At 34.3% G+C, this 26,527-nt stretch overlaps 1 protein-coding gene across 3 annotated transcripts in view; it reads right to left on the reverse strand.

The window, feature by feature from the left end:
- Positions 1-26,527, reverse strand: part of CEP112 (centrosomal protein 112) — a 373,207-nt gene that overhangs the window by 250,079 nt on the left and 96,601 nt on the right. For all 3 annotated transcript variants that reach the window (XM_032457024.1, XM_032457025.1, XM_032457026.1), the window contains one exon: positions 26,204-26,283. In XM_032457024.1, coding sequence (XP_032312915.1) covers positions 26,204-26,283 — 80 coding nt within the window. The remainder of the gene's footprint in view (positions 1-26,203; positions 26,284-26,527) is intronic.

Here is a 26,527-nt window from a genome sequence, read left to right on the forward strand (position 1 = left end):
CTATCTCTGCCTGCTGAGTAATTTCTTTGGAAAAGAGAAGAAATACTTGTAGGTAATTTCTAAGTGTCTAATAAGAAATCATATTGAAAATCATGAACTAGTTACACTTGTAACTAAACCACCACAAAAAAAAATACATATAAAAATTTGCAGGATACAACTTAAGCATTTCTTAAAACAATTTAAAGCCTTAAATATGTAAGTTGGAAAAAGAAAGGCAACTGAAATGTTTATTGGAATTCTGCTGTTCTACTTAAAGTACATGTAGTGGGAGTCTTCGTTTGAGACTGATCGTGATTTCAGCTGTGGGATTCCTGCATGTCCTGGTCTCTGTGATAGACTGCTCAGTTATGACTATCGAAAGTCTATTTACATAAGGGACAGACAACTCTCCTTAAAGAGAATTCATCCTAATGAAAATCAGGTATCTCTTCAAGGAGATAATACAGCCTTTAAAAGACTTGGTAAAAGTATAAAATGTGGACAAGAAAGGTGTGATTATCTCGGAAGAAGGAAAAGGGGAAAACCCGTATGTATGCTATGATATTTTTTTTTACCTTCAAACAAAAAGGATCTGAAGTAAATATTACAAGATGCTCCCTTGGTTAAATTTGCATCTGTGGACTGTGTTAAGTTCTCCTCCAACCTCTCCTAACCCAGCCCACAAAGTAAGCACTTCCGTCCACTCTTCTGGACGAGAAGAAAACTTCTGCCCTTTCTCATCCCACTCTCTCCCGCACACACTAACAACCACTGGCTTTGGGGGAAGCAATCCTGAAATCCCCCATCCTGTCCTCTCACCGGGAATGGCTCTCTGTTCTGCTCAGGCTCCTGGCTCCTGCTGTGACCAGGTGAGAGCATTTAACCCAAGGCAGGAAGATTCCCAAGGCTCCCGCTGGACACACACCTAAACCACAACTCCATCTACCTGATTCTTTTCTTTTTTCAAATGACTTCTAAATCTGAGGGGAGAAATGGGTATTATTTAATGGTCTCTAATCTCTCTCAAATAAAGTATCTTACAAATTTTTCAGATTTACAAGTTTATATTGAGAATTTATTCCTACTGAATAAACTCCTAGATGTTTCTAATAAAGTACTATCATTAATTTTATTTTCATGAATAATCTTCCTTAATATGCCTAAGGAATCTACAGAAGTATGCCACACCGGCACTAATTTAGACATTCTTTGCACAAATTCTTGAGAATTTTGACAGAGGGGACACTGAAGTTCGCCTTTATTTGTTCTAAGATAAATGTCTTTTAAAAATATATACACACTGTATTTGGGCCATATTTAGTCTATTTTTTTAAATAAATATAATTATTTAAATAAATTTTTAAAATACCTTCCAACTCACATCACCTAAATAAAACAGCTGTATACTATAAAGACGCAGCATCTCGGAGAAGTGTCTCTCTTGAGATGCAACTGGAATAGACAAAGCTTTTCTACACATGGGCTGCACTTCTTAAAGCTTCTCAGCTCCTCTCTGTGCGTCTGGCTCCGTTTTCCTGTTGGCATCAACTAGCTACTCAAACCTCGAGCTTGCATATGGCCCACCATGGCTGCCTAGCCAATCTTGATCATAGTAACTTTCCGCTTTTTCAGTTTCTGCATTGATTGAGTTAGTCTGTTGGTTTTCCAGTTCCAAACTCCCAAGATCAGGGAGGAGGGGCAGTGCGATACAGCAACATGGTTAAGAATAGGGGATTTAGAGTCAAGCACACACAATTTCGACCCTGGCACCTCCACTTACTAGCTAAGTGACTTTAAGCTCTTTGCACCTCAAAGTAAAATGAATTTGCTACCTTTGGATCAGGTGTCCACGCTAGATCCAATAAGTATGGCAGACAGAGGGAGGTCGTCCTTTACAGAGAAAGTGGTGGGCAGTTGTCAGAAGCTGTGGGCAGGACACTTTCTCTCATTTGGGAATTAAGTCAAGAATAAGTAATGACATATCAAGTATATGTTTTCATCAATGAATTATTTGGATCAAGTCATTTAAAAAAGCACAAAAAGAAATCTACTGAGAGGCACAAAAGGTAAAAGTCAGTATTCTATCAGAGAAAGAGCACAAAACTAGGAAGCGGAAGGCCTAGGTTTAAGTCCTGGCTCGGCCACACCCTCGCTATGCCTTACTTCTTAAACTGCTTAATCTCTTTGAACCTCAGTTTCTCCCTTTAAAATGCAGAAAATAACAAACAATCACATAAAATTCTTTTGAGGATAAATTAAGGGAATATATATTAAAATCATTTTGCCAACTATAAAACATTAAATATAAAGTATTGCCATATTTTATCAGTTTGTCAACTCCCCACCAGGATAATATTTATTTCATCCCATTCCATTGCTAAAGTAAAGTTTGATTGTAGTAAAACTCAAGAGGCTAAATATATACACTGCTAAAAAAAAATGAGTTCTGCAAACTTAATTCCTGAAGAAATCATCCAATAAACTTAAAAGTCTCATGCCATAAATTAAAACTCTTGTGTGAAACAGTCACACTTGTTTCTGTCAATAAGAAGCCTCTTGACCATCTGTTATACTGACACTCATTTAAAGCAGTGAGAAGAAATGCAGAGTTCTGTGAAGACATGCCCACAAAGAAGTACTTAATAGAATAGAAATTTCCTTTTCAACTTGAAACAAGGTCACCACATATTTCTATCCTCTCTTCAAGCTTTCCATCGTGCTTCTGAGAGGGAGGGTTATGTCAGCGTGCTCACTGGGGCTCAGGAATGCTTACAATAAACTGGAAACTTTGACTGCTCTCCATCTAAAATGGTTTCAGATGCTCAAGCAGAGTGGAGAAAAGAGAACAGATGGGTCCCACCACCACCACTGATACTTAACAAAGCTATTTTTGTGAAGAAAATTATATTCAGAGTTTTTAGGCATTTTTTTTCCAAAATGTAGGGATAACTTTGTTCAGATGACACAAAGGTTTGTATCAATGCAAAGCTGAATACTTTTTAAGTCACCCAACAAAAAAGAATATAAAATTTTGGCAGTGCCTTCTACTTATTTATCCAATTTCCAACTTCAAATATAATAGTACCAGTTGCAAGAAAAGCAGATTATTATATTTTCACTAATTACTTAGAAAATCATTAAAATGAAACATTTTAAATATATAATAAATGTATGGTCACATCACAGCTACAACCTACAAAATGAATGACTACTCATTACGGATGTGATAAAACTTTCACAATGAATTGGCACTCTCTCTACTAAAAAAGGTGAATCTTCTTAGTAATAATTTCAAACACTACCACCATTCAAAACTACATGATTAGTTATAACTGAGCAAGTTAAGGAGCAATTAACTTCCCAAATAAAGAACTTGAAATGTTTCTAATTATAATCACATAGCACCCTTTAAAAAGAAAAAGCCGATTCAAAGAATCAGACATCAAAAGGCCATTAGGTCTTCCAGTACAGACCATTTCCAGACCTGGTTTACTCCACATAAAACCTCCTTTGGGGTGTTTTCATTTTTCACTAAGAATAGAGATATATGGTTCAAATTACTGGAAGTTTCTTCGAAGTTTCTTCACATTTGTGTTTTCCACACCTAAAATGAATACATTTCATAGCAAGTAATAAAAAAACTAGAGGATCCTAAGTTTAACAAAGCCACCAATTTTAAATTCTCTTGTTAAATTGCATGACATCAAACCTCAGGGACTACAATTTAGGAAGGAATAAAGGAAATTCAGTAAGGAAAGAAAAGCATGCTTTTCTTAAGGGTGGAAATGTTTGACATTTACTTATCTACTGTTTACTGTAGTCTGACAAAATCTTTCTTTCAGAAAAATCAGGTCTGTTTGCTTGACTCTTAACCTCATGGCTCGGACATTAACATGTTACCAGATTCATGCCCTTGAAACATTTTATTCCTTCTGGTAGTGAAATTCTCTCTTCACCAGCAAATTTTCTATCTTTTCTTCAAAACTGGTTTATTGCTGGAGAAATATTTAGAAAACATCCTCCTCCAATGTCACTTTCATCATAAACCACACTGCTACCAATTCTTCACCCATTCCCCGCTCCCTACGGGGGAAAGTACAACCTTCTGCTCCGGCCCTTGTGGGGATTTAGAGTCCTTCTCAATCTGGACCGTGAGTCTCCTGTACCTTCTGTTCCTGCTGGGTCATCTTCACAGGTTTATTCACATACACTCTGCACTCTCCATTCTAGGTATCAGCTCATACGAATGCCAACTTTCTGGATGACTTTTACCATATATAAGAATAAATACATCACGTATATAAGCCATTGTGTTTAGAATACTGTGTGCACCATTGGAAAGAGATCTACTATCAAAATTAATAGATTGAGAGGTAGCGTATACAGATTTATTACTGATGAAACTTATTTTGTGAGTCTCTATGAAGAAACCAAAGGATCCAATAGCTAACAGCCAATGTAACTGTGAGACGTTACCATCATCGAGGATGTTTTTCCCATATTTCAGTTATGTTATTTAATTTTGCCTTCTTCCTTTATACTTCAACACACAGGCTTAAGTCCAATGTGAAATTAATTGAGATTAAAGAAGCCAGGCTTTCAACATACAACGCCAATGATTTGTCTTGTCTCAATTATGTTTTGTTTGTAAGATTTGATTTCTTATTACTAGTATTGGCACTATTTTTCTGATTTTCAAAAATACAAAAAAATGTTAAAAATTACTATATAAATGAGCTGCTATAACACTCACAAACTGCCCAATAGCCAGCAGGTGTAATAATCTAATAATTCTATTGTAACTCTCTTGGCATACAGTGGTGATGCTTTTAATTTACTATTTTTTTATACTGATGATTACACATGGATGAATATGGAAGGTAAAAATCTGTCAGAGTAACTTTAGCACTGATTAGCAGAGAAAAAATTTTGTTTATGAAGCCTAGCAAAGAAGATCCAGGCAAAATATCCTCAAAGTAGAGAGGGATAAATTATGCAACTTAACTGTTAGCCTAATTTAACAGAAATATCACGTAAGAACACTCAACTCTGTTAGTTACAATTCTGTGTTATCAGACAACGGTTTAATCAATGGTTTCAATTCTGGAATAGACTAGTGCACTGGAAAATGAATGCCTAGAATCCCTTTACAAAATTTTCAATGACTCTTCTGCTGTGGGCTAAAGCAGTAGCTGCGAACTAGGGGGGGAAGGGAAATATGTGTGCCATCTGTCAGAGGATCGTTTTGAAGATCAACAGAAGAAGCCAAGCACAAGAACAAAGAGCTCTCCCAGCAACTTCACTCCTAGATATATTCTCAAAGAATTAAAAACAGATACTCAAACAAATACTGGCACACGAGTGTTCATAGGAGCACTACTGACAACAGACTAAAGATGGAAACCCAAGTGCCAACCAACAGTTGAATGAAAAAAAATTGTTATATATACACAATGAAATATTATTCAGCCATAAAAAAGAGTGAAGTAATGCTTCATTGTGGATGAACCTAGAAAACATACCCAGTGAAAGAAGCCAGACGTAAAGGGCCACATATTGCATGACTCCATTTATATGAAATATCCAAAACAGGTAAATCCACAGAGACAGAAAGCAGACTGGTGGTTGCAGGTATCTGGGAGGGGTAATGGGGGCTAATGTGTTTAATGAGTACAGAGTTTTACCTGGGGATGATGAAAATATTTTGGAATGAATCATAGGTGGTGGTTGCACAACATTGTGAATGTACTAAATGTACTCAATTGTTCACTTTAAAGTGGTTAATTTTATGTTATGTGAATTTCACTTCAATTTTTAAAAAAGCAACCAGTAACTGAAACTGCGGAGCAAGGGTCGAAATCAAAATGCCTACAGGGTCTAGGTAACAAAAATGAGAAGAGTGAGCCAAAAATAACTTGTTCTGCAAGTAGTTATGCTCCTGGGCTGGGCTTTTTTCCCTAAAAGTTAGGTAATTTCTTTCCTTTTAGTCTTTTCCCTTCTTTTATTGACCAGTCTAGTAAAGACTTGCGTAATTTATTAACTTCTTTTCAAAGTGCTTTTGGTGATTCTCTGCACTGTGCTTCCAACTTCTTGGTTTCTGTCCTTAGCTTTATTTTTTATATTTTCTTCATATTCACTTTGTTGTCTTTATCTCGCTTCTTGAGGTCAAGGCTTAGCTCATTTCAGTCCAGATACCAGATTAGAGATACTTCATAATACTTGATGAATAACATGCTCATTATCTTTCAGTTTTAAATATTTGGAAAATTCTATTGTTATTTCCTTTTTAAACCTAAGTAACTTAAAAGCACGATTTTAAGTTTTCAAACATGAGGGTGTAAAAAGAAAACTGGCAGTTTATTATTCCTAATTTAATTGCGCCAAGAACAGAAAATGTGGTCTCAATAATAATGGTTCTTTGAAAACTGTTGTGACTTCCTTTATGACTTAATCCAAGCACTATCCAATCAGCACCAGCTATGTACTGTCACGAAAAAAGATGGCTGAGTGTTGCCAGAACTCATGTTTTTCAAGAGAAACCCAAAATCCAAATTTCTCATGCAATCTCCGGATTTTATTATATTCACAACCTATTCAAAATGTTCAAAATATTGTGCAGGCCAAACTGAACACATGTGCAAAATGACTCAACCTGCAGCCCAGGAATTTGTAACAGCTACTGGAAAGCATGAGCTTGAATTAGGCAAACAACAAAACTGACCAGCAAAGAGCACAGAAGCAGCAAAGATAAGAACATCATGCAGGAGAAAAAATGGAGAAGGAATGGCTTTAACAACATCCTGGAACTCTGTAGGAAATGAATTTAAAAGTGGAATTTAAAAAGTGAGACGTAAATAAAAATACTAAAATATCATAGAGTAATAAGTACTATAAAGAAAATTGAGGAAGTGAATAGTCTGAGACTAAGATATACCTTCATACATCATTGCTATAAGGATGGTACAAAATAATGGTTTCTAAAGTCACAGTCTTGGGTTGGGTAGGACAGAATCTAGAATCAGTAGAGAGGAGAATGGACATGCAAAGCAGATTAAGCAGAAGGAAGAAAACCAGAATATGTGTCACAAAACCTGAAGAAGAGAACGTTGTAAGGAAGGGAGACTGAACAGAATCCAGACTGGAAGGTGACTGTAACCATGGAAGAAGTTTTGGTAAAATGAGAAAAGAAGCCAGACTGGACTGGGCTGAAGATGGAAGTGGAAGATGAGAAAACAGAGGCAATAAGCAACTCTTTCAGGAAAACTGACTTTTGATCAAAGCAAAGAGGGAGAAAGGATCACAGATGAAGAGGGAGGGGCTGAGGTTAAGAAAGGAGGTTTTAAGATTAATTCTTTCCCTTGTCTAAATGTTAAAAGGACCAATGCAGTGAAACCCAACAAGGGGGTCTTAAATTAGCCTGCACGTTGGAGAATATGCAGTCCGTTATAAGAGGAGGCAAAGAGCTGGTGGAAGGATTATTGGGAGGGACATACCTTGCAATTTAACAGAATACAAGAAAGTAAGGCTTTAAAACAAAGGTGTTATGATAAAATTAGAAAGAGCATTTGGGGTTGGAGTTACAAGAATAGAAAGCACGAATTTTATATATAATTAGTGATAGGCGACTGGAGCGGTGGCGGGGGGGTGATGACAAAGTAATGACAAAGGCGTCCCTATATACTCCATGAACAAATAGTGTCAGTAATTTTAAAAATAAGGATAAACACTCAGAAGGGTTTGACTGTGGTCTATTACATTAATAAAGCATATATCAGTGGTGTGAAAAATCAAAGAACACTCATGGCAACAGAGAATATGATGATTTTCTGGAGTGAGAAAAAAACCATTTGGGAGATCTAACTCAGCCTTTGATTCACTTATTAATTTTGTAGAAAGCTAACAGTGTTACACTGCTCAGGAGGTCATACGGCTCCACATGGCTCACTATCCTCTTAAAAAAGAGGCAAAACACCACAAAGCAAGCTGAGATCAAGGACTTTTTTCAATCAAGTTTCAAGGTCACGAGAAGGTCACTGTGTGTTTAGATTTTAGTCACACAAACTAATCTACAATTGAATCTACAGCAAATCACAATAATTGATTCCAAAAGTGATGATGCCAACTTACCATAAATTGTTTTCATTGTGCAAGGATAAAACGGGTGGGAATGCATATATTACATTTCAAAAAGAACTCTATCAAAAAATAAGAATTGTTCCTGTCTTCATATACAAATGACATCTGGCCACCATCTCCTGAATAGCCTCTCTCAAATGCTCACTAAAATACTTAGAAAGAGAAAGAGAAAAAAATGGGGGAAAAAATCCCAATGACAACAAGAACTAAGATAAACAAACAGCAAGCACCCAATTAAAGAACTCGAGAGGAATCTCTAATAAATACCAAGCAAGTGGAAGTGGACTGATAAAGAAGTATCTGTAAGGTCCACATGGGAGCAAATGTGAATTAGTCTCAGGAAACAGATGCTGAGAAAAATGAGATAGGAAGACACTTTCTTTCTTTCTGAGGTCAAAAACCCTGTGTCTAAAAAAATAAAAAAATTTAGTAGCTGGAATTCTTCCATGAAGAGGGAACATCAGAGTAACATCTACCGACATTTTATATACATCCATTCAGAACCAATCACTCCCAGAAGACAAATGGATTGAGAGTAAATGACTAATGGTGATGTACTATAAGCAGGAAACTGTAATTTCCATAGTTAAAGTTATATAGATGGATTGAAAAATAAGAAACCTGAGTTCAAAATATTCTGAGAACTACAGAATTCACATTTGTTCACAATAACAGAGACATACCATATAGGTTATGAAAAATTATCTCATCAATAAAGCAGAATTTCTATAGAATTTCTACAAACTTGGAACTTCACTGGTAGCTGACAGATTATTTTTTCCTATCCAGCTGCATATCTTCAAGAGAATATGAAAATTATATAAGTCAACATGGAACAGAGGAAATCCAAACAAAAAACACACAGATACCATCTAAAGTCAGATGGTATCTACAAAAGTGCACACACAGTAGAAATTCAATAAGTATTTGTTAAATAAATAAAATATCAAGACCAAACAAAATTTACCTTGTTCAAAATTGAGTAACAAAGTTGATAAATACCAATGGGAGCCTGAAAGCTATTGCAGAACCTAGGAATAGAAACTGGAAAAGAAACATTCTACATACACAGAAGAAAAACCTACTGTCAAAATGATCTAATATAATATCCAGAAGAAAATATCAGAAAAATTGTATGGCATCTGAACAACAGGAGGCAGTCTCAATTAAATAGGAGGTAAAGTCTTAAGCATTATCTAAGATACAAAGAATTCAATAAGATTAAAATGAGGAATGATAAAGATAAAGAAGGGATAAAAAGAAAAATTTAGAGCAGAATAAAAATTCATAATGGAAATGCAAAAGAGCAGAAATGCAGGTGTTGAAAATAAAATCAATAATGTTACAAACCATCTTAAACATACTCAGAGGACAAAGAACAAATATAAAATATAGTGAAGAAAATTATAAATATGAAGAAATGATAAAAATTAAAAATGGATGTGGAAAGAAGATGCTAAAAAAATAAACAAATAACTCAAGAAAGATGTTGAATAAAAGATTCTGGAGTATTAACAGATCTGGACCAGAGATAAAGATATGAAATTTACTAAATATATGGTACCTGAAGCTAGAGGACTTGATGAGATCACTTAAGAAGTGGGTATAAATAGAGAAGAAAAGACGGTCAAGGACTAAAACTGGGGAACTCTAAAATATAGAATCCTGGTAGAAAAGGAGGACTCAGTTCAAAGGAGATTTAAAGAGTACTCGAACAGTTAGGGAGAAAACCATTACATGCTTCTGGTACTTTGGAAGCAAAGAGTGGAAAGAGTTTTAAGAAGAGTAAGAACTTCATATTAGAGGGTGTCGACCAAGATGATAACACAGGAGGCCCCTTCTCCCACAGACACACTGAATGTACAGCTACAAGTGGAGTAATTACCTCTGACCAAAACCCAGAAACTAGCTGAGTAACTCTTACACATCACCTGGCTCTGATAGCCAGCGGGGTTTGCATTTACGAGTCCCACAGGGCTGTAGCAAACAAAGAAGCAGTTCTTAATGGGCACAGGAACAACCCGTGGCTATACACCTGGGCTACACATAATAGAGTAGGAAAAGTTGAGACACACTCTTGCCATAAACACCACGTCCCACGCAGTGCCATATAATAGGGAAAGAACTCTCAACCTCCAGCTTCTCCCTGAGGAGCAGGGAGTTTGGACTTCACAGAGACACAAAAGATAAGAAGAAAGGAATCAGAGCATACCACTACAGAAAATCATCAAATCACAAAGGAAGAGAGCAAGAGAGGAACAAATAAACAAAGGAATTACAAAGTAACCAGAAAAATGATTAACAAAATGGTAACAGTAAATCCACAACCATCAATAATTACTGTAAATGTATATGGATGAAATACTCTAATGTAAAGATAAAGAATGGCTGTATGGATTAAAAAAAAGAGCAACTCAGCTACATGCTGCGTATAAGAGACTTGCTTCAGCTTTAAGGACACATAGTCTGAAAGCAATAAGACAGAAAAAGATAGTTTCATGCAAGTGGAAACCAAAATACAGCAGGGGCAGCTGTACTTACATCACACAAAACAGACTTTAAGACAAAGACTGTAACAAGAGACAGAGAAAGTCATTATATAATGATAAAAGGGTCAACTGATCAAGAGTATGTAACATTAGTAAATACTTATGCACCTAAGACAGGAGAAGAAAATACATAAAGTATACACTAACAAATCTAAAGGGAGAAATAGACCATATGGTAACAGTAGGGATATCTATACCACACTTTCAGCTATGGATAGCTATCCAGAGATAAAATCAATACAGAAACATTGGACTTAAACTATGCGCTAGGTCAGATGGACCTAATAGATATTTATAAAACAGCCCTTCCAACAGTAGCATCGTACACATTCTTCTCAAGTGCCCATTAAACATTCTCCAGGATAAATTAGGCCAAATTTAGGCCAAAAAACAAGCCTTAATAAATATAAGAAAATTAAAATCATATCAAGTATCTTTTCCAACCACAATAATATGAAACCAGAAATCAATTAAACAAAAAAACTGAAAAAATCTTAAGTGTATGGAAATTAAACAACACGCTACTGAATAAGCAAAGGAGAAATCAAAAGATACCTTGAGACAAATGAAAATGGAAACGTAACAACCAAAACTTATGGGATGCAGCAACAGCAGTTCTAAGAGGGAAGTTTATAGTGATCAACTTCTACATTAAGAAAAAGAAAGACCTAAAAAAAAAAAAAAAAACCTGAATTCACATGAAAAGGTGCTCAACATTACTAATCATTAGGGAAATGCAAGTCAAAACCCCAATGAGATATCACCACAAACCTGTTAGAATGGCTATTATCAAAAAGACAAGGGATAGTGTTGGTGAGGATACGGAGAAAAGGGAACCCTTTACACGGCTGGTGGGAATAAAAACTGGTACACCCACTACCAAACAGTATGGAGGTTCCTTAGAAATTAAAGACAGAACTACCATAAGATCCAGCAATCCCACTTCTGGAAATACACCAAAGGAAACAGAATCATTATCTTGAAGAGACATCTGTACTTCCATGTTAACTGCAGCGTCACTCACAATAGCCAAAGTATGGAAACAACCTAAGTGTCTTCAATGAATGAATGGATCAAGGAAATGTCATATACACACACATACACACACACTGCACACACAATGGAATATTATGGTCTTTTTAAAAAGGAAATCTTTCCATTTGCTACAACATGGATGAACCTAGAAGACATATGCTTGATGAAATAAGCAGAGAAAGACAAATATTGCATTGTATCACTTATATGTGAAATCTTAAAATTAAAAAAAAAACCTAGAAACACAGTATAAAAATGGTTGTCAGGAGCTGGGGGATGGGGGAAATAGTGAAAAGTTGGTAAAAGAGTACAAACTTTCACTTAAAAGATGAATAAGGTCTGAAGATCTAATATATAACAAGGTAACTATAGCTGATAATACTGTATTGTATAATTAAAATTTGCCAAGACAGTAGAACTTACATTTTTAAAGTCATTTTAAAGTTACATGATCATTTGAATACAATAAAAACTTTTTGATACACTATAACATCTATTCATAATTTTTAAAAATATAAGAAGTCTTAGGAATGAAAGGGAACTTCCTTAACCTGATATAAGATGTCTAACCAAAACCTTCAACCAAAAATTACACATTATGGTTAAAGTATTCCCTATATACAAGGATGCCCACACTCACCACAATATTCAACATTTTACTGGAAATTCTAGCCAGTGCAGAAAGGTGAGGATGATGATAGATAAAACATAAACATTGAAAAAGAAAGAAAAAATAAGTTATTTACTGATTATTTGTCATTATCCACACAGCAAATCCAAGCTAACTTACAAACACTGAAAATAAATTCAGCAAAGTTGCTAAATACAGGAGTTCAGTATTAAAAAATTTATTTCTGTTCAGCTAGATCCAGTCAGTAGTAAGAAAATTTAATTTTCAGAAAAAATACAAGTGGTAGCACAAACTATACGGCGCTTAAGAATCAATCTAACAAAAATATATAAAATATATATGGAGAAAATGTTAACATTTATTGAAAGACATTAAAATAGACAGTTAATAGAAAAAATACTATTTGTAAAAGAGGAAACCAATATAGTAAAAAAATTTAATTCTACTTATATTAATCTAATAAAATAAAAATACAATAAAAATTCCAACAGAATTTTAGTAAAACTTGATTCTAAAATTGAGATGGAAGAGCACATAGCTAAAAATAGCTTGTTTGGAGATAAAGAAGGGAATGTGAGGGAAAAATGAAGAATACAGTGTTAAAGGGGTAATTCTCATTCTATGAGAGCTCAAGATTTAACATGTATTCAGAGTAATTAAAATGGCATAACAGATTCCACATGTAAGTGAAATCACATGATACTTGTTTTTCTCTGTCTGACTTATTTCACTTAGAGTAATGCCCTCTAGGTCCAGCCATGTTGTCACCAATGGCAGGATTTCACTCTCTTTTACTTCTGAGCAATATTCCACTGTGTATACATACCACATCTTCTTTATCCATTCATCTGTGGATAGACATTTAGCTTTCTTCCTTATCTTGACTACTGTAAATGCTGCTATGAACTTGGGGTTGTACATATTTTTTCAAATTAGTGTTTTCATTTTCTGCAGATAAACATCTAGAGGTGTAATTGCTGGACTGTATGGTAGTTTGCTTTTTAATTTTTTTAGGAACCTCCATTCTGTTTTCCATAGTGGCTGCACCAATTTACATTCCTAACAACAGTGCACAAGGGTTCCCTTCTCTCCACGTCCTCACCAACACTTGTTGTTTCTTGTCTTTTTGATAATAGTCATTCTAATTGGTGTGAGGTGATATCTCATTGTGGTTTTTAAAAAACAAAACAAACAAACAAATGTAACAAAACAGAAACGGACTTCACAGATACAGAGAACAAACTAGTAGTTGCCAGCAGGGAGGGGAGTAAGAGGATGGGCGAAACAGGTGAAGGACATTAAAAGATACAAACTTCCAGTCATAAAATAAATGTCATGGGAATATAAAGTACACTGAGGGAATACCATCAATAATATTGCAATAACTTTGTACAGTGACTGATGGTACTAGACTTAATATGGTGATCATTTTGAAATGTACAAAAGTATCAAATCATTGTATGGTACACCTGAAACTAACAATTACTATAAGTGAATTATACTGCCATAAAAATAATAAAATGCCGTAACAGTAAATAGCTCTAAATAATGTGATCGTAAGCTATTTTGATTTTCTTATTTGTGCTTTTATGTAATTTTATAATTTTCCACAGCTAGCATATACTAGTTTTGTGATGAAAATAAAGCTAAAGAACAGACACTCTGAAGTTTTCTCATTGGACAATGTCAGCATCAGAGTTCACCCTCCAAGTACCTTGGATAGGTTCATTTAAAAATAAGCCCTCTATTACAATAGTAGAAAAAAAGGATTTCTCTTTTGGATTAGCTTAAAATTTAAATTCAGTGACAGATAAACTTTTTAAATATCTCAACTATAATATAACTTACCAATTTCTGGTTACATTAATCCTGCTTTGATATAATTAATCTAATTCTAGTTACATAAAATCTAAGACGATTTCATACATGGCAAATAATATCTTCTTGCTCCCCAACTCTACACAATACCTAGGTTTTCAGAGGTAACATTATAAGCAGATATAAAAATCTGATGTGTTTTGATTGAATAATACATTATAAATTGTATCTGTTCTTATTTTAGTAATAGTAATAGGAAAAATACACTAAAAACTTAGATTTAGTCTTTAAATTTATATATTCTTGGTTAAAACCAATACCACATCTTCTTTAAAAAGTACCATAAGTTACAGGCTACTTTCATATTGTACTGGAACTGACTTTTAGTTACTCTTCCAAGAAAACTTTAAAAATACAAAATTGTTTTCTACACAGAATAAAATTTCTTATCAAGGTGACCCTGTAAGGTGTTTTCATTCATTTATTAGGCACAGAAATCTTTAGACTGACTATTCAGGTTTGCAGGCTTCCTTTAACTTCTTTCCAGAGAGCTCCTTAATTCCATTTATTTTGATTTTAAAATATACATCACTACCAATTCCTTGAGATATTTTTCACCAATCCTACAAACAAAATGACCACTCTACAGTTCCTTACTTTGGCAATATGTAAAACTAAATTTAGAATTACACTATTCAGCTGCGCTTTAAAACCCCTACACAAGACTGATTTAACCTACCTCTCCCTTTCTACCAAAACTCCAAATCCAAGCTCCTGGCTAATCTGCAAGGTTATCTGCTTTTAATGTCTGTATCTTCATCCAAATTTTTGCAGTATGCAGTGTTCCACTAAAAAACAAACCTAATCAAAATGTAGTCCACTCCCTCTTTGAATAATCACAAGATTGTTTAGCATTCCATTTAAATCTTCTTTTAAGATTAATTTCTAGCAAATAAAAGTACAAAAACACTGTCATTATAACTTTGCAGTTTTATCATCTTTACTCTAAGGCATTCTTATTTGAAGATTAATCCCTGTTCCTACCAATATTATAAATGTTGACTTATAACAACAAACAAGCAACCAAAGACAAATGAAGGCAATTTAAAGGAATCTTACAGGAAAGCTTTTCCACCTATGTTTAAAAATATAACTTCTTTAAAAATATAACTTCAGGGGTAAATAATCTGTTATCCATCATAGTGGGAGATTATAAATACCACATATATTGAGCAAGAAAAGACTATGTTCTTTAAAAGCTATATGTCTTTTTTGTTAGAAAAATAACACCTCAAAACTACTTTATAAATGTCCTCACTTTAAACAAAACTATAGATAAAGCCAGGCAAAAGAAGAGATGCTGCTAATTTTTGTATAGATAAATAATTTTATAGAATGACTTTCAATAAACCAGACGGTGAACACTTACTGAGTAACACTAGCATTGAGAGCTGGTTTCAAAACAGGTCAGATAAAAATATAATTCAAGAACATCATGAATTACTTTAGGAAACATCAAAAATTTTTCTAATAATTCTATGTGCAAGTGAAATTGTACTTGTAAAGGCAATGGTATATGAAAATAAAATTACACATTTTCAAAAAAAATAACTACCAATAACAGAAATCTTCATGGGAGGGAGAAATATATTTAAAAATCAAGAATATGGTCAATGAGCCCTTAAGAAATTTTCATTCTTTCCTTGCTCATAATACTTACTCAATTAGCTTATAATCACCCATTCAACAACTAGCAGGTCCACGAATCAGATCACTTGTGTCTTAGCTCCTCCTAAACAAGTAAAGTTGATACAATAACTGTGTTTTCAGAATCAGATCTGCAAAATTACACCACGGTGAAGTAAAAGTGAGGAAAGGCCTTACTTTAACTTACTTTTGCTCCCAAACCAACTTGAACTCCCACTAACTTTGGCTGGTTTGTTGATAATGCACTGCACAGTCTAAAGGCCTATCCTCCCCAGATATGTTTCTCTCTCGGCACAACATAAAAATTGGATGAAGATATATATCTGACAGAAATGTGCAGATGTGTTTAACAAAAGAGAAATAATAAGAATGTTCATAGCAGCACAATAAATAATATCACAAAACTAGAAACTGCTCTAATGGATACTGACAGTAGAATGGATAAATACATTGTGGTATGTTCACTTTGAAATACTATTGAACAAATGAGAATGAAAAATATAACTATCATATGATCCAGTAATTACACTGCTGGGTATATATATACCCATAAAAAATGAAAACATACATGCACCCCAATATTCATAACTGCACTATTTACAACAGCCAAGACATGTAAACAACCCAAGTGCCCATCAACAGATGAATAGATAAAGAAAATGTGATACACACACACACACACCATGGAGTATTACTTGGCCATAAAAAAGAATGAAGTCTGTCATTTGAAGCAATATGGATAGATCTAGAGGATATTATGCTTAGTGAAATCAGTCAGAGAAAGACAAATACTACATGTCAGTACTTTAGTACTTTTATGTGGAATCCAAAAAATAATACAAATGAACACATATGCAAAACAGAAATAGACTCACAGATATAGAAAACTAGCAGTTACCAAAGTGGAGAGGGAAAGGGGGAGGGACAAATTAGGGGTATGGGATTAACAGATACAAACTACTATGTATAAAATAGATAAGCAACAAGGTTATATTGTATAGCATGGGGAATTATAGCCATTATCTTATAATAATTTATGATGGGGTATAATCTTCAAAAACTACTAAATCACTATGCTGTACACCCAAAACTAATGTCATACTATAAGTCAACTATACTTAAATTTAAAAAATAGAAGCTAAAAAAATGAGAATGAATAAACTACAATGATATGTAACAACATGGATGGACCCTGATGACATTATACTAAATGAAATAAGTCAGAAAGAGAAAGACAAATACTGCATGGTATCCTTTACATGTGGAATCTAAAAAAAGCCCAACTGATAGAAATAGAGCAGAATGGTGGATACCAGTGGCTCAGAGGGGAGGGGGAATGGAGAGATGTTGGTTAAGGAGTACAAGCTTCCAGTTATAAGATGTGTAAGTTCTGGGGATCTAATGTACAGCATGGTGACTATAGTTAACAATACTGTATTATATACTTGAAATTTGCTAACGGAGTAGATCTTAAGTGTTCTCACCACTGAAAAGAAATGGTAATTATGTGAGCTGGCGGAGGTGTTAGCTAGGACTATGGTGGTAATCATTTCACAACACATAAGCATATCAAACACATTGTACACATGAAACTTACACAATGTTGCATGTCAATTATACCTCAATAAAGGTGGAAAAATTAATCATGAAAGTTAGACATCATTAAATTTGTATCTTCAGAAATCATGAAACAGTATTTAAAAATTCAGTATTAATACTTCGTGTTTCCATTTACTCACCAATCTTAAGTTACTTCTTGCACAGAATAAGCATATAAAACAGTGTACTTTTTCCATCAGTGTATCTCTTGGAAACTATTTGTGAAAGTTCATTCTGACTCTGAATAAAATAAAGGTGCTTGGGTGAGACTGAATATTTCCAGAGAGGCTGTTTCTCCTGGACATCGTATTTATACTCTTCGTCACCAACTCAACACCTTCACAGAGTTCAGTGTCTCTTACGTGGACTATTACTGTAGGTTCGTCTTCCTTGTTTTCCTGCCTCCAATTTCTTGTCACTCAGATTTATGATATTCTCACTCCTGCCAGGATAATCTCCCTAAAGTACACAATTCAGGCACAAGATTTGACCTATCTTAAATATTAGGCTATTTAGGTGTCAGGAAAGGCAGCCACAGGCACGCAGACTTCCAGCTCCTACTCAGCCACATAAGAATGGGCCTTGGGTTTCGAACACTTCCTTACCAAGAGATAAAGAGCCCATTAAGCCTGTGCTGGGCTTATCACCTTGTTTGGGAATATCTCTCCCTGTTTCAGCTCAAAGAATGCTCTTTTGTCTTTGCTTGAAGTGTGTGCATTACAGGGCACCTGTCCAACCCTCCACTGTTATCTCTGCTCTCACAGAAGGGGGACAGAGTCTTTCTACCACAGCACAGGAGGCACAGGCAAACTGCCCTGGGTCAGCTATCAGAAGAGACCCATTGCCCCTGGGGGATCGACACCCACTACAGAAGCTGATCTTGCTCTGTCTCTTCTCTGTGTAAGTAAAGTATTGTTCCATTCAGTGCTCGACTGCGCTGTGTTCTTGGTGACTCCAATACTAAGATGCACTTAGCAGAAATGTTTGGACTTCTGTTCCTAGTGGTTGGCATTGAGATGATCTTTGCTCTCCTCTAGATAGTTGGAGTCCTCCCCAGAGATCGGTAACCAGTGGATGGTGCCTTACTCTCTTGGGATTGATAACCAGTGCACAGTAATCCGCTCTGACATTAGGAATCAAAATATGTGAGCTACAATCAGATTTAATTTTACAAAGTAAGGTTGATAAATTAAAAGTAGAAAATGAATCTATGTATTAAATGTAAATTCCCACAGGAAGAAAATTTAAAACATATCTAAAATGTAATATAATCTTCCATGGAGAATACCTTGTACTTTCATTGAAATATCCTCATTTTATACTTATTCAAAAGCTATATTTCCTAGTCGATATTCTGTTGGCCTCCTAATAAACTCTCTTGAAATGCTGTGGCAAGATGTCTTTCCAGTCAAAGTGAGAAAAATTCTAATCTGTTAAAAAATGGAATATCAACCTTATCACTATCCATTTACTGTAAGAAACACATAGAAGGCTTTTTTCAATCAAAACCTCAAAATATTCAGTTCAGATATTTCCAGAGACTGTCTTGAGTGTCCAGCCTGCTCCACCCCGTGCTGGCTAAGTGATTTGAAAGTCCTCAAGACTCTAAGGAGTTGCTGGACATATTTATTATAGAATACACAAAATATAGAGAATTTTTAAAAATCCCACATGCTCACTGATTAAGGGTAACAATTATTATTGACGTTTATAATTCTTCCTTCTAAAATCTTTACTGGTTTCTTTTCTCTTTTATTGTTTTAAGCTACAAAAGTAACAAACAATAGTCTCAGCAGAAAAGATTCAAATTACACACAAATATAAAGAGGAAAACATCAACATTACCCCAAACGCTTTGGCATGTATGTATTTCCAGGTCCCTTTCAGTGCATTTACATACACACACAGAATCTATTTTCCTAATTCATCCTTGTATCAAAGTTAAAACATCAGACAGTTCACCTGGAAGCAACATGTCAGGGCTATATCAGCTCAGGTCTCCACAAAATGCCAAAGCACATCTTAATATTATGACTTGAGCTTTACTGAGGGTCAAAATAAGAAGTGGCCAGTTTGCATTTTCTCAGAAATAACTACTGAAGATCTTACCTCTTATTACTTACTCCTTTTGGTCAGAAAAAAAATCAATCATGATAATTTCCTTCTAAAATTTGGTGCCATGAGGGGTCTGACTGGGATGATGGCAATGTTCTCAAATTGAGCTACGGTTTTGGTTGCACAACTCTAAATTTACTAAAAATCAATGAGCTGTGTGCTTAAACTGGGTGCATTTATGGGGTAATAATGAAACCACAATAAAGGTGTTAAAAAAGAAAACTGGTGCCAGGAAATGATTACTCCTTCTGAAGAACCTGTTTGTATCCATTATAAGATAATGAGAAATTTAAAAATTAGCATTAACACACATATACAACAGGCTCATTCTAAATGTTTATATTAACTCTTCCAAGCCTCCTAACAATCTTAGGAGGAAGATATTATTCTTATTCTCATTTTACAGATGTAAAGATTGAATCACACAGAAATTAAGCATCATGCCCAAGGTGACACAGCTGGTAATTTGAACTGGAATTTGGACCCATAATGGCTGGATCCAGAGGCCATGCTCTTTAACCTACACTGAACTCAAATGCCTCCCAAAACCACCTGAAAGAGTTCAGGTCAAGGCAAATTTAGAATTTAAACACAGAAATAACTTTATTTCTGTTACAATAATATCCACTCTTTTTTACATGCTTATGTTATATTTTAATTTCAATTATATGTTGATACTTGTTTATACTATAATACATTTCAGTCTGTTTTAGAAATAAAGACAGATATTTTATTTGTTATTTCTTGTAATAAGTTCACTAAATCTATGTATTATAAACACAGGAACTATTTACTTGCTGAAATAAATCCTAATAAAAATTACTCTTATTTGCTTTTCCTATATCCACCCATTATTTAAATGATATGATCCTGAAAGCATTTGAAACTCATAATGCCATTTGGAATCAGCACTATGAAAAATCAGTAACTCTCTAAAGAGTTCTGGATAGAAATTCCATGGTGAAATAAGACTTTGTATTTAAACCCCTAAGATGTTTTCTCTCAGAGGAAAAGTTGAGTAGCTTTAAAGGCATTCTATTAGGTCAGCCTCTAGAAGAATAAACACTGATTTTCATTCTGCATACACGCACAAAGAAAAAAATCACTCAGAGGAGGAACATGGTGCACTCTGAATATTCCAGTTGATGGTAACCAGCAAAGGGGAGGCCAACTGAGCAGTAAGATGATTAGGAGGTGCTCAGGCAACGGAGATTTTAAAAAATGTTGTGGACATAGAAGGTTAAGCAGACTGATTCTGGACTTCCTATAAATACTAACCCTAACTCTTAAAATTATGACTGAAACACTTCACTTCTTTTTCCTCATTACAAAATTTCTACTTTTACAAACAATGCAGCAGTCCCAACAATAGTTTAATAGAAAGTGAAATACTGACTTTACACTAAATAAATAAAATAAAGTCAAGAATACTTTATGTTATTAAGCGAAGCAGGAAAAGCACACCTGAATCACCCAGTGTCCATGTGAACAGTGCCCTCTGTACTGTGGGCATTAATACACTAGTGGGCAGTGTATTATGCAGTAGAAGATCTGTGCAGCCATGTACAGTGGCCACAGCAGAAACCTTGCCTGCTTTGTTCAGCACTTTATACTCAGTACCAACAAAGTTCCTAAAATAAAATGTATGTTTGGAGGAATTAATAAATTAATTTGATTAAAATCATGTGCAAGGCATTGAATGGCTACAGAAGTATAAACAAAACAAGTGATGCCCTCAAGAGTTTTACATTCTTCATGAAAAGTACATGGTACGACCAAAAGCGCAGAGTTTAAAATCCACATCCCAAACTCTGTGTGAAACTTCAAACCTAGAATGCACAACAACCTACACATTTGTGTTTCACATCCCGCATCTTAATAGTCAAAATACCAGCACACACACTTATTACAAAAGAACCAACTTGTGATATTTAAGTAACATAAATTCCTTGCAAACAATGTCTACTTCAAAAAAGAATATAGCTGTGGATCTGCACAGAAGACCTGCATGAAGGAAGGCATACCATGTTCTTCCATAAAGATTCAACATTAAAAGATGTCACCTCTTCCTTTGTTGAACCACATATGTTCAGCAATGTTAAGAAAAAGACTAATGGGATTTTTTTAACTACACAAGCTAATTATAAATCTCCAATAGAAAAATATAAACAAGAAAAAAGGAATGATTCTGGAAAAAAAACAGCATAACAGGATAAAAAGTCCTACTAGACACTAAACATTATTTTTAAATTGCAGTAATTAAGAGAGTATGGGACTGGTCCAAGTGTATCCAGATCTCTTGAGCAGAACTGAAAGTCTAGAAACAAGTCCAATGACAAAGGTACTGCAGCAGAACTCTGATGAGGGGAAGGCTAGATTATTAAATAAGTGACACTGAGGCTACTGAGTAACCATTTGACAAAAACCAAAAACAACAGGATCCATACCTTACAACCTACACTGGGTATATTTCAAATGGATCGCAGATATAATGTTAAAATCAAATCATATATGTACCAGAAGACAAATGGAAGCATTTTCATCATGTGTTCATCAATAAAGAAATCATATCAAATACATAAAATAGAATGGGGAAGCTCTTTATATCTTTATATGAAATAATCTCCAAGGTATGTTGATAAGTGGGAAAAAAATCAGGATATATGGAGAGTATAGAGGGAAAGATGATGGGGAAAGAACAGTCATGTTTGCATAAGAAAGGATACACAGGGAATTGGGAGCACTGCTCCTTCCAAAGAGGAAAATGTGTAGCGAGAAGGCTGGTACCAAAGGGAGCTTTTCCTTATATGCTCTTTTTCCCCTCATCTTTCATATTTCAAACCATGGAACTCTATTACCTAGTTTTAAAAAGTTATTTAAAAATTATAAGGTATAATAAACCACTGTTTCACTTTTCCCCATAGTATATTTATTTATAGCAAAGTCTAAGTAAGAGCAAACTTAGCAGATATTTGCAAATATTTATATAATCAAATATATATCTACATCTTATGTATTATATAGATTTGCAAAAAGTTAGCTAAACGTATGTTTCAGGATTATAAACTAATTGTGGCAAATATTCAAGATAATGATTTAAAAGGGGACTAATGGAATATCCAGTTTTCATGAGACACCTTCTTTTAACAAAATGCATGATTAATTTGTTTTAGTAATGTCAAAAGGCCTCTGGCCTGAGAGATTATGACCCAGATTTAAATTTGTCTTATCTCTCTGTATTTTTTTAAACCCAATAAAAGTTTTATTTGTGGTGGATACATTCACACACAGTCACATATACATATACATGTATATATTAGCAACTACAACCAAAACAATGTATTTTAGTTAACTAAAAGCTTGCTTCTTGTAGGATCACTTACAACCATATCACCAAAAGACCAATTACTGAAATTCTACTGAAATTACCATTACTTATTTTTAGCACCAACTGAAAAACAGAAATCTTATATATATATTAGCGTCAGAGTAGAAATATTTATCACGTTTATAATTTGACAATGCAAAAAAGCTGAAATGGATCAGAATCTGTTTCAAGATAGTTTTGTATTTTACTACCAAAGACAAGTTTGAAAGAGGTATCAATCAAAAATACAACTTTGTAATGTTTCATTGAATGTTTTAAAATAGACAATTTATAAGATATCTCAGAGAACAATGCTTTACTATTTTTAATAGCACCAAAAACTTAGAAATCAAATTTGGTAAACATATGAATATCAAAAAGGAATAAACCAAATCTACACTATCTACATCTGTTGTTTATAGATTTTAACTCCTCCAAAAATATGCTTTTTCAGTGTCAGGACTTCAAAGAGTTAAAGTAAATTATCTTGTTACATATGATAATTTTCCATTCATTAGTCTACTAAGTTTCCCATTTACCTATCTCTGAAAAATGAAAAATAAGCACATACAATTCATACCATTTACAGTTATAGTTTCAGATAAATTTCAGTTACTGGAGGTTGTTAAAATTATTTTCTGCAATAAAAATGAAATAGGAAGCAAAAAAATGCTTACAATATGTGTAGAATAAAAAGTGTACATAGTAGGGCAGTAATATTAAACTGGTTTTAGTTCTGAAAAACACTAACAAGTAGGCAAATTGCTTTAAGGAGTTAGCATTTACAGTGAGTGCTGACTTCAAATCAATGTCCCTCTTAAATAACCACTGTGTCTGAAGTATCAACTTGAGCACTAAACCTAAGATTGAGTTGAATACAGTTATCATGTGTCCATTTGTATATTAATTCATAGGTATAGATTCCAGTTCTGTGATATTCTCTATGATACATTCAACATGCACAGAGGAAACAAACCCTATAATTGAGTGAAAGAATGAAAAAATGAATGAATACCACCACATTCTAAAAGTGAGATTTTTCACGTTGTGTGTATTTATGACAGAAAAAATTGCTAATGATCACGGCAAATTTCTACACCATATATTTGTCTTTTAGAAAAATGGGACTGTCTCTGGACCAACTGGGTCTAACACTATTCTTAAGACTGAAAAATAGTAGCAGTTGCCCCCAGAATATTCTCCTTTGGGAAAACAGCCAGCTTGCGCTGTTTACTTTGAAGTTCACACCACACAGCTTATCCTGCTACTTTCAGACCAGATTACTCGTGCTATTCCAGGTGTTAAAATCATATAGACATTTAGCAAAAATGAAGACATAAGGAATGGGAGAAATAGTCCTACAGGAGAACGTTATTAAAAATCTTAACATAGCCTTTTTAACTCCAAGTAAAATCCGGTATTTTGGTAAAGACCTCTAAAGCCTTAAAGAGTGTTACTTGGCTTAGAAATAGATTATGTTGTTCACAGAAACTATAGAGGTCTCAGGATTTTTTCACTGTCCTCAGTGAACATTAAAAGATACCACTCTGTTTTACACATAAACTCCCAATATTCCACTGGAAAAAAAAAACCTTTCTTAATTCCAATTGCACTTATTGTCAACAACTTAATATATAACACTCTAAGTACTTCAAATGTCTAACCGGACTATAAAATTGTTAAGAGCACTGTTATGTCTTGAGTTATAGCTTCTAAACCTCCTATTTCTTTGAGCACGATACTACAATAGACAGCGTAGGTTCTAAACAAGTACCTGTTGATTTGCTGTTATTTAAAGGGGTTATCTTCTCCTTTAGGGATATAAAATACAAATCAACAAGCTAATGGGAAAAGTATAAAGAAATGACAAAAGAGGCCAGGAAGAACAAAAAAGAAAGGGAAGTGTGGGAAGTTGAATAGATGAAGAAAGTTGTTAATCAACATTTTAAGGGCGGGGGGAGAGTGTAGATCAGTGGCAGAGCGCAAGCTTAGCATGCACAAGGTCCTGGGTTTGATCCCCAGTACCTCCATTAAAGAAATAGGAAAACATTGTAAGGAGGAAAAAAAATGAATTAATGAGGGATAAAGGGAAGGCACCCCGCTCATCAAGCAAGAATGCCCTAGCTGTGTCATTATTCGAGTCGGAGTATAAAATACAGCTATTTGACTTAATGTTTAATGGATATTATAGTTCTTCTCTAATTTCATCTAATTCACATGTGGTGAACAAATAATCACTAAGTTCTGGTATAGATAAAAAAATTTTGATATCCTATGATGTTATAGTACATAAATTGTTTTAAGACATTCTATTCAGCAACCCATTCAGGACATTTTACTCACAAGCCAAGTAAAGGAGAGGGAGCAGTTATGCAAACTTCCCAGGAAGAATTTGATACTAGGTTTGTTCGATCTTGGATATTCTTTTTTGGCCTTTCTGTAAGTTATTCCTGTTTGGGGGTTTGGAAAAGCATGAAAAATGGAATTCTCTGGGAGTTAGCCAGATACACTGCACTCAAGTAAGCTTCCCTTTTTAAATCATTTTCTCAGGTCAGGTACCCACTGACCATTCTCCTATTAAAGTTCTTATCACTCTGTACTATTGCTGCCAAAGTGTTTGAATATCTTCTCAACTAGACTATGAGGTCCCCTGGGAAGGAACTGTGCACAGCCTGAAATATGGTGAGAACTCGATATTTACTGAATCAATCAATGTTTTCCAGCTAAAAACTGCAGAATAACACCTAGTGATAAGTAGAGCCTCATCAACTTAGTAAAAGAATGAAAAAGACAAAATCTAATACTTTAATGTGTAAGTTTAAGTATCATAAGACAAAACCTTTCCCAAACAATGCCTGTGTAGTAGTCCATTTTTAAATATAACAACTGGAACATTTCATTACCTAAATTTCTCCAAAAAATCTACAGAGGAATTTCGAAATGTCCTAAGATCTAAACCTTATTGTTGTTGTTGTTTGTTTTTAAATCTGTTTTCATTTAAGAGGACAAAAGCATCTGAAACCACTAAGTTCTCTTTCTTACATTCCTATCACTTAAAAACAGCTGAACTGATTTTTTTCCTTTTCTACAAAAAATTCACTGGCTAGTAATAAAATTCTGAAAATAGATACTCATGATGGAAAACTGACTCAAACTAAATCATAGCAAAGTTACAATAAAAATATGTTTAGGTTTCAGTTACTTAATTTGGCTCACAGTTTAGAATATTTTTTTAAAAATTACACATATTACAGTTTTACTCACTTCAAAGCCTCCTCAAATTTATGGATTTTCTTTTGAGCATCTTCTCTGTCTTTATCAAGTTCGCTCTGCAAATCATGAACCTGACATGACAAAAACAAAATTTACTGGAAGACAAGTCAAGTTTACTCAGAGGAGAAATACAATGAAACAGTAATCTTAAATCCACTTTTAATATAAAACTGGATTTAGATTTTTCAAGACAGAGACTTGGTTAAACATAATCATTTTCACAGAATTATTTCAATACTATTCTTTCAATAGTAATTTTCTGGTCTAAGACTGAATGTACCTGAATGTGGATTCCCTGTAAAATAAATTGATATG

The sequence above is a fragment of the Camelus ferus genome, chromosome 16, assembly GCF_009834535.1.
Source record: "Camelus ferus isolate YT-003-E chromosome 16, BCGSAC_Cfer_1.0, whole genome shotgun sequence".
Taxonomy (NCBI): Eukaryota; Metazoa; Chordata; class Mammalia; order Artiodactyla; family Camelidae; genus Camelus; species Camelus ferus.